At 41.6% G+C, this 17,229-nt stretch overlaps 3 protein-coding genes across 3 annotated transcripts; 2 read left to right on the top strand and 1 right to left on the bottom strand.

Moving 5' to 3' along the window:
* The first annotated feature begins 217 nt into the window (after positions 1–217).
* Positions 218–3,192, top strand: map10 (microtubule associated protein 10). The gene has a single exon (XM_039784504.1). The coding sequence runs from the start codon at positions 297–299 to the stop codon at positions 2,826–2,828; it is 2,532 nt and encodes an 843-aa protein (XP_039640438.1). The 5' UTR covers positions 218–296; the 3' UTR covers positions 2,829–3,192.
* A 1,220-nt stretch (positions 3,193–4,412) lies between these two features.
* ntpcr (nucleoside-triphosphatase, cancer-related) lies at positions 4,413–8,230 on the top strand. The gene is made up of 5 exons (XM_039784505.1): positions 4,413–4,540; positions 5,433–5,595; positions 5,681–5,783; positions 6,330–6,539; positions 7,113–8,230. Exons 1-5 carry the CDS (start codon positions 4,507–4,509, stop codon positions 7,188–7,190), a joined length of 588 nt encoding a protein of 195 aa, XP_039640439.1. The 5' UTR covers positions 4,413–4,506; the 3' UTR covers positions 7,191–8,230.
* A 4,631-nt stretch (positions 8,231–12,861) lies between these two features.
* LOC120548331 lies at positions 12,862–16,626 on the bottom strand. Its single transcript, XM_039784506.1, has 9 exons — positions 16,542–16,626; positions 16,350–16,424; positions 15,329–15,415; positions 15,132–15,223; positions 14,956–15,041; positions 14,808–14,871; positions 14,481–14,698; positions 13,819–13,965; positions 12,862–13,725 (listed from the first exon to the last, which is right to left on the bottom strand). Exons 1-9 carry the CDS (start codon positions 16,590–16,592, stop codon positions 13,460–13,462), a joined length of 1,086 nt encoding a protein of 361 aa, XP_039640440.1. The 5' UTR covers positions 16,593–16,626; the 3' UTR covers positions 12,862–13,459.
* Between the last annotated feature and the right edge of the window lie 603 nt (positions 16,627–17,229).

Consider the following 17,229-nt stretch of genomic DNA (forward strand, 5'->3'; position numbering starts at 1 on the left):
TCTTCTTCTATTTTTCTTTTTATTTATTTTAGATACATGCTTCCTCAATTATTTACACGAACAATTCCCTATTTGTTAACACATAGCTAACAAAAGAACAGCACTTTTAAAATTCACAATTATTGACATTTAAGACACATTCTAATCAGTGCTAGAGGACAAGGACCACTTCAACTACATCCCCCAGGTATCCCATTGTATGACGCAAAATGCTCGCGACAGCTGTTTCCATGGAGCCGATAGAAGCTGGATTAGCTTGTTGAGTTTTTTGTTGTTGTGGTCACGCGGCTTTCGGGATGTCAGGACGACAAAATAGCGATCATTTGGACACTCTGTTTTCATTCGAGCTTCTGGTGGAATCTATCCGAATCGATAAAGACAGTCAACTTTCCGACGAGCTGGCTCTAGGAGTACGACTGCTGGATTTCCCGACGCTGCTCATTTATCAGCCTCAACAGGGCAGTGGTGGCATTACACAACAAGATCAGCATGGGAAGGATCAGCAGGGAGAACAATACGCCTTCAACAGGGGGAAGTCTTGTTTCTTCAAAATGAACCTGAACTCACTGCATGCCCATCTGTCTAACACCCCTCTCTATGCTATGGTGTTGGATGTGAAAGAAGAGATGCCCAAATTAGTTGGTACCTCACTCGTCTCACTGGCGAAAGTGGTGGACAGAATCAGGCAGGATGTGACTGAACGTGGCGTTTCTGCTCCCTCGTCCCATGGCCAGAGGGGTGTTGTTGATGTATGCGACCTCACGGGGCAGAAAACTGGATCGATTTCCCTGAGTTACAAACTGCTCAGTCTGGGAGCTAGTTTACTGCCACATGTGACAGAAAGGAGGGGTCTTGAAAGCACCAGTGTACACCGAGGACAACGTGTACGACAACACCTCACAGAATCACGGCCCCTTGACTGTGGGAGTGTCTGTTCACCCGCACCGGACGAGCCTGGTGTTAGCAGAAACATTCCAAACAACAAATCATCGAATGAGAACACCTTGGTGAATGAGGATCAACAGGACAACGGTGTTTGTGTTGCTGCGCAGACTGACCGCAAGCCAAGAAGCCAAATGCCTCAGACACTCCGAGAAAGGGAAAACAATGTTGAAGAAGATTCAGCTATATTTTGCCCGCCACATCTCTTCTACAATAATTGTGCAGAGGAAAAAAGCAAAACTAAAGGCGGGGAATGCAAATTACTGAATCTAGTCTCGGAGGCTTTTACGTTCGAAGACACAGAGGAAGAGACAGGTGAAAATACAACTGAAGGTACGGGTTCTCCAGCGCTGGACCAGAGCGCTAGACATGATGTAAATACGTCAAGGAACCAAGAAACAAGTGGGGGGACTCAAAATGTCCTCGGGGAATCCTTACGACAGTTGCCGCTACTGAACGCTCTTCTTGTTGAGTTGGCGCAGTTGAATGGCCAGAACCCACACCAGCCCTTGTCTGTTCATCCCAATCTATCTTGGATTTACAGGCCCGCTTCCACGGAGCCTTCAGCTGGGAATTTGAACACACCACGAGAGGCGCAAACAAAATCGCTGAAGAAAACCAGACAGGGGACTAGTCCCCACTTAAAACATTTACATCCCCCCAGATACTGTTCTACACCAGTAGTTAGGCCTGCGTCTGTTAAAGTGAACGACAAACAAGAAGAGGCTTTGATTGAGCGTAAACGCTCCAGTAAAGCTCCTCGGAAGAAGCTTGTATATGGTACAACTAAAACATTCAATCTAAGGCTGAAGCAAATTTCTCCTCTTAAAGTAAAACGGCATGAATGCATGGACTTAATACAGGATGAAACACGGTCAAGGATGGCCAAAGGAAAGGTGATGTCAAGTGATGAGATTGCGAAGTCCAGCAAAAGAAAATCAGTATTAAATCAGAGATCCAGTCTAAATGAGAATGTTGAAACAATGATGCAGAGCGTCACAGTGGGCTCTGCACTACAAGAAACGATTCGCAAACAGAGAACCCCGCATGGGAAAATCCATGGTGAACGAGACCGGGACTCTCCGAGAATTTCAGACAGAGCTTCCCTTTCTGAAAGAGACTTGAAATGTATTCGCATCCCCGGTGTGGCTGGTGACACCGTTTCCCAAAACAAAGACGAAAAGGAGCATCACAGTGAATCCTGTCAAGGCAAATCCCACTGTGAACCTGACAGGCACAGAGAGAACATGGAATCTTCAGGAAGCAGCGGACGCAGCAGCCCCAAATCTTCATTTCCAGACTCCAGCGGGGAAGAAAAGGAGGAGGCAGACTACGCCGATGACTTTAACAGCCTGGAGCCCAGCGATGCCTACTCCTGCTCCCCTGACCCCGTGAGTAGCCCCGAGCCCTTTAGAGCCAAGACCCCGCGGTCTCCTGTCTGGCCCGAGTCCCGCAACTCTGAAGGTCTGCAGAAGAGAGCGGCCCTCCCTGTGCCCATCAAAGCCCCCAGCTCTCCACAGCGTGCTCTGAGGGGCACGCACATCATCCGACCTCGAACCCACGCCTCGGCGCTCAGCGTCTCCTCCGATGACAGTGACAGAGACGCCGGGTCGGCTTCCTCACAAACCGTACGCTCCAGAAAACAGATGGCAGAGAGTAGTAGAGTGGAAAGGAGCACTGAGAGCGTCATGTCGTCAAGAGGTCAAAGGAGCGGGTCCACCAAGAGCAGCGGTTCTGTTCGAGGATTTTCTGCAGAATCGATATCCTGCTTTGAACCGCAAGAGGTAGAGGAACTGGAGGATGAGCTTGGATCTCTGGATTTCAAAAAGGAGTATCAGCATATCTCTGAGCTAGTGGCCAACAAACTCCCTGGTTACACTATGTAAAGAAACAATAAAGAATACCACATTATGGTAACATCGAGGCTACACTATCTCCCCTGATTAGGTGAAACAGAACAGTAGCTAGTGGTGTTGTACATATCTAGCAAATTTGTGTAAATGTTCCTTTCAGTTATGATGTCTGACAACTTCTTTGAATAAAAACGAGCTTTTTGTGGAAATAATGTGATCGTTTTACATCTTCATCACTCAGTTAATACTAGGCCACTGGACATTTGCATACATTGTTGGACCCGTCTTTTAGTGACCTATAAGAGGATGGGAAATCTCTCTGTGCACGCCTTTTATGCAAATCATTTGATTTAGTAAGCTCTCATTTCCAGTCGAGTTGTCACAAGCTGAAAATCTTCCAGAGCACCTAAGGCAGCTCCTGATTTCAGGGTATTGCCTTGCCTACTTTGCATTTTCCCCTTGATAATATTTGATAAGCAAAACAGAGACGGCTATTTTGTTCATTTTAAAACCGGTGTGGTGGGTTTTTGCGTGACACAGTTGTGTTTGTGATATCTGTGGCAGTTTTGGGGATTTCAGTGGGACAACTGCACCTTACTAATTTGCACTGGTGGTCATTCATCATCATTATTATTATTATTATTATTATTATTATAAGTATATATATATACTCAAGTACTGTAATTAAGTAGAATTCTAAGGTACCTGTACTTAGAGTATCTCAGTTTTATGCTACTTTACAATTATACTCCTCTACATTTCAGAGGGAACTACTGTACCTTTTACTGTACTACATTTATTTGACAGCTCTAAGCATCGTTATACAATATGTAACCAAAAATATGCAACATAGTTAAAATTAGACTAGTTCCTCCTCGACCAGCTATGATTTTAAACTTGCAATATGCATTAGTAATATTAATCCAATCAAATAATGTAAAACACTGCATAATTAGTACTTTTTGGAGTATTTTGTACACAGTGGTATTGCTCTTTTTACTTAAGTTAAACTGTAAGTGTGGTGTTTCCATATTCCTACTGTCTGGTTTCTGTTTTTTACTGAGATATTTGGAGGTTATAAATTAGACCTTGTTTAACTAGTGTTTTACATTATCCACTGATGTTGAATTTGCTTATTAAATAAACTAAATCCTAATTTGTTAGAATTATTAAATAATCTTAAATATACATAGTCCTTTACTTAACAATTTTGAGGTACTATGTTAGTACTTTTCTTGAGTATTTCCATTTGCTGCACTTCTACTTCTACTCCACTACATTTCAGAGGCAACTGTTGTACTTTTCACTCCACTACATTTACTATATTGTAAATTCAGATGACTATTACAAAATATAATTTACAAATACATTATGATGTATTATTCTGAACAAAGGAGACTTGACTGCTACCTAGCAGTGTATATAGTAAAAAATATGCGCCACATTAGACATTATTCTGAAAGGGGCCATTCTGCAAAATCAGTACTTTTACTTTTAGTATATTTTTATGCTAATACTTTTACTAATAGTAATAATAATAATACTGTGATATTGCTACTCCTACTTAAGTAAAAGATATGAGTACTTCTTCCACCACTGAATGTGCTCAGGCTCAAATAAAGTTCGGAGGCGTAGTGCCTCCTACCGCGCATGCGTCAACTCGTTGTGTACGGAAGAGCTGTAGCAGCATGTTGGACGGTGTAAAACTGAAATGTTCAAACACGTTTTTCTGACGGGACCTCCAGGTAACACTTAACAGCCAGCTTGTTCGCTGCTGTTGAAGCTACAGTCGCTGTAAATCCAGACCAGTCAGTCAGCTGTCTGAACCCAGTGTCCCAGACAGAAGCTACATGTTTAACTTACGTTGGTTCTGATGAAAGTTAGCTTGTTTTTGTTATTTTTGTACGGATAATATCGCGTTACAGACCTTTTTCAGGGCAGACATGTTGACATGTCATAGTAGGAAAAGCACAGGTGTGTTCAAAACCATTAATGATGGCTGCATTCCACTCAGGAGAGGCCCTGGTATTGTGCATGCTGACTCACTGGAACAGCTCACTGGGACACTTGATGGAATCGAGCCATCATTAGGGTTATCAATTTCAGCTGTGCTTTTCCTACTATGACAAGTCAACATGTCTGCTGTGAAAAAGGTCCATAGCCTACTGGTAACTTTGAACTATGTATTTTTTGTAACACATTTTTATTGGTTTTCAACAGAAACACAAGTTATACATTTTGCCATCATTTCAGTAACCGAGATAGATAAAATAATAATAAAAAAAATAATATATATACACATACACATATATATATATATATATATATACATACATACATACATACATACACACGTACATATACATACATACATATTGCCTTTAACTAGGTAGTTATCCTACTGCTTTAAATTCCTTCCACACAATAACAACAAAATTAGTTTTAAATACTATTTTGACTGCTTTTTAGTCAATATGACGTTATGTTTATTTAGAAGACTCCTTATTGAGTATGAATAAAGGATGCTAGCATCATTAATGGATGGATTAAACATGTACTAACATTAAAGAGTACCCCAGTTTCAAATTGTGATACAGCCTAACAGTTGTTTTACAATGTCTCTTGTTTTGCTTACAGGTGTGGGGAAAACCACTCTGGTCCAGAAAGCCTGTGAGGCTTTAGCGTCCTCCGGAGTGGGAGTTGAAGGGTTTTACACCGAGGAGGTCAGGGAGGGAGGCCGGAGAGTCGGCTTTGATGTAGTCACTGTGGCAGGAGAGAGGGGCCACCTGTCCAGAATCAGGTAGCAGGGTTGTCCTATCAAGAACTACCTGCTCTCTTTTATCGTGCTGCTTTTGAGTAACCTTTACCTGATTTTTACTTTACAGAGATGTTGCCGGTTCATCTCATGGCAGACGGGAATACACAGTTGGGCAGTATGTGGTTGACTTGCCTTCGTTTGAAAACCTGGCTCTCCCCCTCTTCAGACATGTAAGACCGCAGCACATGCTTTTAAGACTCACCCTCGATCAATAGATCACAGTAAGCAAAACACTCCCTTTTCTCCTCCACTTAACAACTCATCAAACCTTTTGATTTTTCTCCGAATTGATGGAATAATTGGAAGCTTGCAAACACATAAATTCCAGAGTGACATTTTTAGTGTTCGTGGTGCCGTCTGGCTGTCACTGACCGTGATTAATCCGGCATGTAAAGTGAGCCTGGAGTGACGCCTACACATGTGCTATAAAGGAAGGTGTCTGTGCCTTGGCGGCAGCATATTCCACTTTCATCTGACTTGAAGCGTTTCTGTAATCACTGCTGATCACCCGTTGCGTGTAACATACAAACACTGACACAGGCATGCTATCTGAGACATTAACACGAAGAGCGTTTACCACATGTTAGATTAGCCACATGGCCTTCAATGAAACCTATAAAATCTTCTTTTTTTTAACCAATAAATGTCTAAATACTGAACCGGGGTGCCTTTATTTATGCATGCTCATGCTTAATGCTAACATCCCTCGTCTCCAGGTAGGGTCAGCAGATGGGGGCAGCAGGAAGGTGTTCATCATTGATGAGATTGGCAAAATGGAGCTGTTCAGCCAGTCGTTCATCAGGGCAGTGAGACAGACTTTAGATAGCTCCTCTTGCACCATCCTGGGCACCATCCCCATTCCCAAGGGTAAACCTCTAGGTCTCGTGGAAGAGGTGCGGAGCAGCAGAGATGTCAAGGTCTTCACTGTGAGTACAAACACCAGCACACTCTGTGAGGGGGGGGAAGAAGAAGATATTTAGGTCAGTTTAGGAGCATTTAAGTCTCACAATAGCTATACATTAGGACACTGTAGTACACTTTATACAGTTAGGAGGGCAGTCACTCTGCCCATTAATGCAGAAGGGGCATTGCATTATCCCTCTACTAAAGCAGGATTACCGCTAAATCATGCGTGACTGATTGAACAACAAAGGGTGGTCTCAAATGTCAAAATAATTTATCACGGAAGACTCGGTTATAGATATTGTCATGCAAAATACTCCCTACGATGGAGTAGTTATTATACCATACGAGGTGATGTGTCAGTATAAACAACTTTTGGCAAACATATGATTTTGTAATTTCACTTCTAAAACAGTAGGTCAGAGATTAGGTTGGTAATCGCAAAGTGGACAGTGTATTGTCTGAGGCTTAGGTCCTACCGGACAAGACATGTGTCACAGTTGTCATTAGCACAGGCTGTATCATTTTACATTATCTGCAGACTGCCTACTTGCCATCTTTTTTAATGGTTTTTGCTTATTTCTTTTCCCATTCAGGTGTCTAAGGAAAACAGAAATGCCATTCTACAAGACATTTTAGCAACACTACAAAGTTGTCTTAAACGTACAAGCTAATATGGAGATTCAGAGCCCCTAAAAGGGAAAGTGTCAGTGTGTGTACAGTACAGACAGCCAGACGGCTCAGTGAATCTACACACGCTTCTTAACAGGTTCTTGACCTAACTTGAGGGGCATACCGAGCTGCTGGAAGAGTTAGTGTGTCACATGCATGTATTTATGTACACTTAATTTTTTTTGTCTTTCTCATTCAGCCTCAAAATGGATTGCGTGCTAAATAATTGATTGTGAGATGGAACACAGCGAGGGAATTGTTCAGTTAGTGTGTAAATATCCAGTGCTCTCAGAGTCAAAGACTGTTAGTCCTCAAAACAGCAGATATATATATTTTTTATTCAGCTGTGGGTTTAAAATAGACTCAAGCAAGCATTTCTCATGTATTAGCTTATAATATTAATTTGTTCACTAGTACAAGTGGTGCAATTTTTTTATTTGATGTAAAAGGGGCAAGCAAAGCAGTGCCCCTGTTTATTCATTTAGATCTTTGCTATGGGAGCCCCCCTCTTGTGTTTGTCTAGTCACCCTGAGTCAGCTCATTGAAAACCAATCAATATTTAACAGCGCAACTATGTCCAATCCTGTCATTATTTATTCATCCACTAGCATGAAGAAAAGAATAGAAAAATAAACAGGTGTTGTCTTTCAGCAATGGGATTGTTTCTTTTTCTTTCTTACATTTAAAAGGTGGAAACTGTTCATTTGTTCAGTGTTAGGGCAATTATGATACATACCTTCCCTCTTGTTATTATTAAACCGTTTGCATAGAATAATAATATACTGAATACTCTAAACAAGATAACATGGAGCCACTGTCTTGTCCTTGTCTGAGCACGGTGTGATGCTGAGGAGAACAGGCGCTCCCTGACTAGATAAGGGAGACGTCATCGACTGACAAGATAACAACTGTCTCGTGATTGTATTTCACACATAAATAAGCTACTGTAGAGAGCTTTACGTTAGGTCATTGTCTGTACTATTCTGTAGTGCGGAAGCAGCCTCCTTGTTGGGTTCTCAAGTAAAATGAAGTTGAACTAATATATCTTCATTGTTCTCTGTCTATTATTTGATAATTAAATTATTCTAACATTCAGCAGTTACAAATGTTTTCATACTGATGATAAGCTTTAATGTTGTTTTCATACTCAGCAGCACAAATAAATATGCTTCACTTTTGTTTCAGGGGTTTTTATGCTTCATCTTGGGAGATAATGGCATTTCAAGTGCAGTCGGATTACAGTAAAGGATGAAAAGGCTTACTGAATATAGGATTTCTGAAATGTCAGAGTGCATTTATGAAGGATTTACTCCAATAGCAAAGCTCAAATGAGGCCTCTGAAGGGTTTTACAGCTATAGAACGAGACACGCTAACTTGAAGAGAAGTGAAGCTCACTGCAACGGTCAATACACAATCTGGCAAACTTTTCCTGACATAGTGGCTATATTCTTAATTTAAATTCTTAATTAAATTCTAAATGTAGGTTTATTAGGTATATGTGAAGTAGACTAAAGTAGCTCAAGAACATTCAAGGTTTGTGGATAGTTCAGATCAGACACACTCGCTGCAAGTGGAATTTCACCGACTGCGTGACCTTAAAAGTCTGGCAGTTGTATCAAGGTTTTTAATAGAAACCTTCTGGCAAAGATATTTCTTTCAATACTAAAGCATCTTTAGGTCATTTCAAAGAGAAAATACATGGAAGGCATTTTTGGCTTGTTTTAAAAAAAAAAAAAAAATACTGCTTGTGTAAGTGATGTGACCTGTCAGGCTGGCTGCAGAGCGAGCTGCCAGCTGTGATCTGCGTCAGACGTGCTGCTGTGCCAGCATCTGTTCTGTGGCCACCGCTGACGTACCTCTGGATCTACCGGCACTGACAGTCGCTGAATTGGCTTCAAAGTCAACATCGCAACGTTCATGTTTTTTTTTTTTTTAACTAAAATGGAAATATGCCATTGCATTGTTATTGTAGGCACAGGCTTACTTAACGGGCAATTAGAGTGGATGGTATGGTTCATAGTGGGGGAAAGCCAAGCAGCAGTGCCGCTGAAGGAGCGGGCTCTCCTGATTGGTCGGTGATCCTCGGCACCCTGCAGCAGGGGGAGCAGATGGGTTATGTAACAGTGAGTGACAAAGACTTTGCAAATTTTACCAATGAAAGGGTGGGTGTGGATGCATTTGATGTGATTAGCAACCATATTTTGATATTATTGGCATATCATTTACAGCAGTGATTCCCAGCCAGGGGTACGTTTGCTGTTGCCAGAGGGTGCATTGAAAGAGTGTGGAGAAGCTCAACCAGCTTTAAAAAATAGAAATAAAACATTTGGTTTTTTTTTATTTTAATGTTCTTTTATTTGAATAAAAACCAGCAGTTGAAATAGCTAAAAGTATAGATAGTTTGAATATTGTTGATAAAGGGGTACTTGAGTTCATCTGACAGGGCTGTGTGGGGTTACGTCTGACAGAACAAGTTTGAGAACCACTGATTTACAGTGTCTTAATGTGTATAAAATGTTCCGTATCATAACACCAATTTGGGATACAGAATTAAATAATTCATAAAGATAATTATTTTTCATTTTTTTTGCACAGAAGAGAAACCCTTTCCATTCTAAAAAAAACAACTCTGTATTGCATTACTATATTTTATTTTATTTAACAGACATATGGTCATCATGCTTAGTATTTTATATTGTTAACACAATGCATTTGTCCATACATAACCACTGTGCAACTGTAACAATTGGATACACTGTCAGGGGACTTGAATGTATTTATGCGCCGTTAAGCCATATAGAATAATATAAGAAGTGATTCAATATCCATATCGCGGAGATGCATTCACACCATATCTGCGGGACAGATGTCTATGTGGCACCCTGTACTCTTTATCCCTCCACACATAGAGGACTCAGAAATGCAAGGAGCTTACCAACAATCCAAGACAAAAGGGAGCTTGCTGCTGGGAGGGAGGGGTAGTGGGGTGGATGGCGGGGAGCTGGGGCTTAGATGAGGACATGTCTCTCCAGTTATTGCATTTTGTGGTACCAGCCCAGGAGGCATTATGACAGCTGTAGGGGAGGGGGTACATATTATGATATATTGTCTGAAAAGCCCTTGGCCAAAATGCCAAACACAGCTGATGAAAATCTGACATATTGTTCAAAGACCATGTGGGAGATACACAAAAGCATGCTTCAGCTTTCCCAGAGCCGGACTTCAAATTCACAGTTTATTTCCCAAGATGATCGTGTGATTTATTGAAAGATGTGGAGCTAAAGCTTCTTAGCATCTGCGATGTCAGATTTCTCAGTGCCAAAGCTTGCACATTGGAAGCACTTAGCTATGTTCCCTCAAATCAAGGTAATTTTATCAGCATGTACTGGGTATGTGAGTTTGCACAGTTTCTGCAGCAAGGCCCACAGGCATTTCAAATATATTCTCAGAAAGCTGTAATTGAGCTTTAATTCACGTCATTGTGCTGATGGGCATAACTAAGGTCCGCTGGTCTTGACAGGTGGGCAGTTAATGTCAAATGGGATCCGAAGGCTGTGGAAATTAAGCCATTTGATCTGGGTTCCTAACCACTATTCCACCCTGCTGCCCACCACCGATGATTCCTAAACCGCTCTTCCCATTACATCACTTTCATGGGCTCCCCGGGGCTGGAGGCAGACAGTGTTGGGTTTCAAAGCCTGCATCTCGGCCCCTAGCACACCCCTCTGCAAGCCTACTTTTTGAGTCCGGGATCACAGTTCAAAGAAGCACGAGATGAAAATAACCAAGTTAAATCTTTGCACCATTTCAACAAATTTCTTCCTTTGCTATTCATAAAATATGTAGCATGTATTATTTTCCAAAACCAATGACATAGCTATACTTATTTTGAATGAATGGGTGAACTATAATACTAAAGAGCAATCATCATATTCCCTGTAGAAATCTGCGATGTGTAAAGAGTCATGCATCCTTCCAGAGGACCATTTTCCATCAACAGCAGGGGAGGGGTCGTGGCCTGAGGACATCCCTCTCCTGTTACACTACCTTAATGGTTCCTTGTGATCTCTCCGGATCTCTTTAAACGACTGCGGTAACCCCTGGTGAGTCACTGCTTGCTTGGCTACATAACAAAACATAGACTTTACCTCACCTTTTGGTAGAATATGTCATGTGGGCCGTTATTAGTGGGTAGACGGGGGAAATGCAAAACAAACGAAGGGTGGAGAAGTGCGCGGGTGTTGTGTTTTGTGGTGCACACAAATCCATTGCCCAGCCATATAATCCCACACTTAGAGAGGAAGCCTCTATAGTGTGGTGACACACAAGCAGAGTGAGTGCATCACTGTCTCTGCAGGGGAGGGTTGAAACCCCCACAGCTGTAAGGGAAGCAGTCACGAGCTGTCAGCGCATGATATGGAGGTCAGAGAGCACGGAGAGGACACAAAGGTTGGGGGGGGGGGGGGTGGTGGTGATCAATCGATTGGCCTGGTGCTGTGTCCCTCAGGGCCGCAAAGGATGTGGCTGTCATTCCAAAGTTGACAGAGAGGGAAAAACACACAACAAGTGTCTTTATTGTGGAGGGGGAAAACCCAAATGTTTGTATTCCATGCATATCAAGAAAATAGCTGCCATATGTGCGATGCAGCAACTATGTGAATTTGCTAATCATATCCTGGATGTCATTGTGGATTATTAACTTGTCTACACTAATAACATACAGATCAATGCTGTGGCACATGGACATGACTTATATGGGGTGTATTTTGTATATTAAGAGAACAAACTTAGGGTATATTTTACAGTACTGTGAGAGGCTGAGTCATACAGCAGAGTCTCGATAATGGTTCACAGATTGCTGACCTGCCGTGATTAATGCCTCTGCTGGACGCTTTTGACAAATTTGCACCACAAACGCAGAGCTTTCTCGAGCTGTTTCCATTCCATACGCTACTGTAGCTGCTGTGTGCATGTGTGTATGCCTATATACGGGCCAAGACCACATTGTGACTTTTGGCAGTGCTACAAGAACTGAGAGTTGGTGCAGTGGTTGTGCCAAAATTAGATTCTTCTTCCTCTTCAGCTGCTTCAATTTCAACTCCCATACGACATCACACATGTAAACAACCAACATTTTAAGTCATTTCAACCTGGTTAGTGTCTGCACCTGCAACCTTTTAAGAGTAAGCATGCACACTTCGGTTTAGCCCTTTCTAGTTCTTCATGTATTACAAGTCTTCCAAAAAATGTTTTTAAATGTGCACCAAGTGCCCCATTTCTTTGCCATTACCCTCTCTGCTGTAACCAATCTGTCCCTCAGACATCTTGAAGGGAATCGCTGAATATTTTGTAATGCTAAACAGTAGTATTTTGCAAACTCTGTATGCATATGACTCATTATGCAGCCATAATATCTGCATCCAATGTTTGGCTCCTCAGCATCTATGCTGTTGATGATGGATTTGTTTGAATCGTGTCTTTAATATGCAAAAAGAAGGCCAGTGATGTGAAGATGTTCTTAGCCTGGCCTGGCCTTTAATCTCTCTATTCATCTAATCCCTTTTCTCTTCAAAGCCTCCAGAGATGACAACAAAGCTTGTACACCACACATTATCACCACAACTCTATATAAAAATAATTATTTTCATCCATTAATCAGAGGCGAAGCAAAATCATTGCTTATGAATATTTTATTATGAATAGTCTTTGCTACAGTTTGTATTTAAAAAAGTATTATTATCAAACGAGCTCAAGCAGTATCAAACTGCTGACTTTAGTGTAAAGAGGAAAATGTTTTGGTCAACGCGCTGTACATGTGAAGTATGTCATGAGTTCAGGATAATACTCGGTCATAACTGATTCGAGGTGATATCACGGTGATTATTCTCGAAATTTGGTATCAAACAGATTCTCTACTGAGCAGGTAGGTTCTTTATACAGAGACTGTTAACCCAACACAACAATCCAAAAACTACACACAGAAATATGAAATAAGGCTGGCGAGAAAATGTGTTTTTCAATTAATCAAATCTACAACTACACGGTGCACACTCACACAGTATTGTAAAAGAGAATAATACAAACAAACCCTCATTATAAAAAGGACTTAAAGTGATTTATATGGAACACATCAAAAATAAAACCGTTGCAGGTCTTCCGATCATAAATATAGTCAGTAGTAGCGTATTTTTGCTGTTCAACAAATATGTGCACTGCACATTAGAAACTATTTGTAAAAAACCTTTATTAGTAAAACATAATTTTCAAAACTCAGAGGTCCCTTTTTCCGAAGAACTTTTTGAAGACGGACTTGTTGCGTGGCCGTGGCAGGCTGGCGTAGCTCCTCAGAGCCGAGTCCTGACAGGCGTCCTGCTGCCATCCAGCTAAGGCCAGCAGCGGGGGCTCGGAGCTTCTGCTGATGGACGCGCTGTCCGATGACTTGTCTCCAACAACAAGAGTCACGCAGTAGTTGGAGCCTCTTTCCAGGCCTCTGCCCCCAGGGGTGTGCAACGTGGGTTTGATCTTCTGAAACGTTGCTGAGAGAAAACATTAGAGAGAACATTAGGAGACCATAAAACAGCTGTTTATGATTCACATACACATTAGAGCTTCAGGTTCTGCAAACTAACCTGACGTGAAGGAGTGGGAGCGACGCTTGTTGCTGAGCCAGTCCTGACCGCTGGAGACAGGGGAGCGAGGGGAGGAAGAGGTGTTGTCTCTGGATGCTCCAGACAGTCTGTAGGTCATTGTCTGCTTTAAACTGTCTTCTTCACCATCTAGAGAGGGACAAAACATTATCAAAAGCAGACATTAAGAACAGAAGAGCCGAGGGACATAAAGAGAAACTTTTACTGTCATAACAGATGTGAGCTGCCTCTGTGCAGTCCTGTAATACACCAGTAAGACAATACCTTAGCTCCCCCTAGTGGAACATACTGCACCTGCAACAGCCATTCACTATTTACTTCCGTGGGTAGAGCCCTTTTCATCGCAGTCTCAAACACTACAAAGCTAAATCATATCCCGAATTCCTTTTTGAGCTCAACAGTAGCCTCAAGAGTGAAGGATCAAGCAAAAACAGCTTGTTTGATCAAATCATTGCCCATTGGCCCAGAATTTTGTGCTACGCCCCTGAAAATCCTTTCCAATCAATAACCACCATATTGGAGTGCATCCTCTGACCACTAGTGGCTCAGTGGGGCTATTCAGTAGCCACCAATGGAGGATGGGGCTTGTATTGCTTCTGCTAAGTGTGAATGTGAAGCAGATGCGACACCGCACAAGGCCTTACCACAGCAGCCTCCATCTGAGGATGAGATGGTCGACTGCTCATCCACACTCCTTAAATGACTCTGCGGCATGTGACTGAACTCTCTGGTGAGGACAACAATCTCTTTGGTTTGGGCGGCGCCCGGCGGTTTGCGCCTGGGGAACGTGGAGGTGACATCACGGCGGGAGGCGCAGTGGCATTTGGTGAGACCATGACAACCGGAGCAGAGGAAGGGCTTTCTGGAAGGTGGGAGGGGAAACATTTTGTCTTAATCACAAAACATTATTGTAAAGATTGGAAGCGTCGTCGAAATGAAGACTTGGAGGCCGTTAAACCGCCATATCTTACAAGGAAATGGAGGGGTCGTTATCAACTGGGACACTCGATAGTGGAGACACAGACTCACTCCGCCCTTTAAAGAAAAAAGAAACGTAATTGAATCACATCATTTTCACGTCAGCTCAGAATTGGCATACATTTGGAATAAAGTGTTTACCCGCGTTTGCTTGTATTTTCATCATCCATTTCTTCATCATAAAGCGTGAGGAGGCATTGAGCAGATATTCAGACCCATCACGGAGCCTGAGGGCCAGAAAAGACAACTATTACAACCTCCAGAGGCCAGTAGGGTCAAACGTCATCATTGTGATGTAGTGGTTATTAAAGTGTCACCGTAGTCGAATGCAGTTGGGCTTTTTGGTGTACTCTGGTGCAGGGGAACACTCGGCTCCCGTGAGGTTCAGAGGCAGGCCACACGCAGAGCTCTGCAGCACAGCACAGATTCATCATCATTGACTTCATACTATCCAATTCAATTATTTAGCATTTCTGTTCTCCGGGGCTCGTATTGTTGTCATTTTTCTGCCTACCCTCAGTGTATCCTTTCTATCCTGGTAGAAGCACAAGGTGTGTCTATATAGGACAGCATGGTAGGAGTTCCAGCCCCTGGAGGCAGCCTGAGGAAATAAGATAAGAGAGTGTGCTGCTGACTGTGGCCTTTACATTTGTTGACCATGCTGGCTTACAGTTTGTTTTTTTCTCACACTAAAATGACATGCATAGCACAATAATTTAAACTGACACACGGAGAGCAAAACCTCTTCTCAAGTCTCCAGAAGTCTAAACACATTTTCTGCTTTACACACATTTTGCAATTCAAAATGGCACTTTTTAAATGCACTGAACACGGTTCTCTGCATTAAGACACAACAATCTGACATAAAGTCACATGTTTACCATTTCAAAACACTGCCATTCAAAATGACTACATGAGCTAACTGGCCAATATATGTGTGACGTGGCCAAACACCTCAATGGTTAATTGTTACCACTTCAATCAGGAAGTAAGCACTATGAAAAGACCACAGGTGCCCCTTTTTTTCTATATATTTTTTCTGCACATTTTTTCTGCAATTTTCTTTTTCAGTTTACTGTTTGTTGTGAGCATATTTTTGTTCAGTCCAATGTACATACAGATCTGCTGTGCATATACATTTTTCAACAGCATGTGTGTGTATATCTGCAAATATTTCTGTGCATGTGAGCAATCTGAAGAATTTTCTACAATTTTAACTATTTTAGTATTATGGCAAAGCATACTAAAGATGAGAGTGCTTTTCATCATGCCCAACAGTGTGTAGTTGGTTAGACACAAATCTGGTAATATGAATGAAGTGTGTGCCATTTGGTGCAAAAGTTTGATTTTGATAATGCCATATGTAGTTTTGGTTGCAGTGCTTCATTTTGCAGGACATATGAGGTGTTTTGCAATTGGGTGTGTGGTTTTGTGAATTGTGTTAAGTATTTTTGATAAAACCAGCCTAGTTTGCAAAATTGTGTTTTAGCAATTGGAAAAAAAAAACTGTAAACATAAAACGGAGCCTTTCCTACTTTCTTTCCTCCCAGCTGCAGCTTGTGCTTCCTCTCCAGCGTTCCCTCCATAGACTGCAGCTCAGGCTTTCCACTCTGAGAGGGTTTAAATGAACAACATTTAGACAAAAAGAAAAACTCCCCTCTGTGGTTCATCATGAGAGCCATATATGTAGTTCTAATAAAAGCTTAGCAGATTGCAGTCCCTCCTACCAGGGTGATACAGTGCCCTCCTGTGGCCATTGATTCTTCCTGCCTCTCCATGTCGTCCAGGCTTTGAGAGGCTTTTCTTCTTGACAGAACGACGCCAGCCAAAACTCATGTGAACTGACAGTTAGACTTATTACTTTTCCTGTTCAGAAGAAAAAAAAAAACAAAGTAAAAAACAAAAAAAAAAAAAAATTTTTAAAAATTTTTTTTTTTTTTTTTAAAAAAAAAAAAAAAAAAAAAAAAAATTTTTTTAAAAAAAAAAAAATTTTTTTTTTTTTTTTTTTTTTTTCTGGCGGTGGTGTAGTTTCAGTTTCAGTTCACCCAAGTTACATACAAACTTTTTCCTGCTTTTTCCTGCTTACCTGTGGTGATATCTTTTTTTTTTAGGTTTTAGACCAAGGAGAGGGTGAATACAGGAGAATATAACTCTGTTTGTGGCTTACAGCAATGACAAATTACATTTTAAAGTTATGTTACACAGCGTCAACCCCTGTCAATTCTTTTTAATTGTAATTTTTCACTACTGTAAGCATCACAAACACAATTGTAATCCCTTCCATTGTACTGGGGAAAAAGCTGGGGAAGACCAAACCTATCCCCATGCCTGCATACCAGTGGGAACATGTTTTGTTGTGTAATGGGTGAACTGATCCAGTCTTAAAGTTTTCAACATCCCAGTATGTCAAACGCT

This window comes from Perca fluviatilis, chromosome 19 (genome assembly GCF_010015445.1).
Source record: "Perca fluviatilis chromosome 19, GENO_Pfluv_1.0, whole genome shotgun sequence".
Classification (NCBI taxonomy): Eukaryota; Metazoa; Chordata; class Actinopteri; order Perciformes; family Percidae; genus Perca; species Perca fluviatilis.

Coding starts and splice junctions, on each gene's coding strand:
- map10 (XM_039784504.1), top strand. CDS start 297: ATGTCAGGACGACAAAATAGCGATCATTTGGACACTCTGTTTTCATTC.
- ntpcr (XM_039784505.1), top strand. CDS start 4,507: ATGTTCAAACACGTTTTTCTGACGGGACCTCCAG. Junction 4,541..5,432: donor TTTTCTGACGGGACCTCCAG/GTAACACTTAAC, acceptor TTTTGCTTACAG/GTGTGGGGAAAACCACTCTG. Junction 6,540..7,112: donor GAGATGTCAAGGTCTTCACT/GTGAGTACAAAC, acceptor TTTCCCATTCAG/GTGTCTAAGGAAAACAGAAA.
- LOC120548331 (XM_039784506.1), bottom strand. CDS start 16,592: ATGGAGAGGCAGGAAGAATCAATGGCCACAGGAGGGCACTGTATCACC. Junction 15,416..16,349: donor TGCAGCTGGGAGGAAAGAAA/GTAGGAAAGGCT, acceptor TTATTTCCTCAG/GCTGCCTCCAGGGGCTGGAA. Junction 14,872..14,955: donor GAAAATACAAGCAAACGCGG/GTAAACACTTTA, acceptor TTTTCTTTAAAG/GGCGGAGTGAGTCTGTGTCT.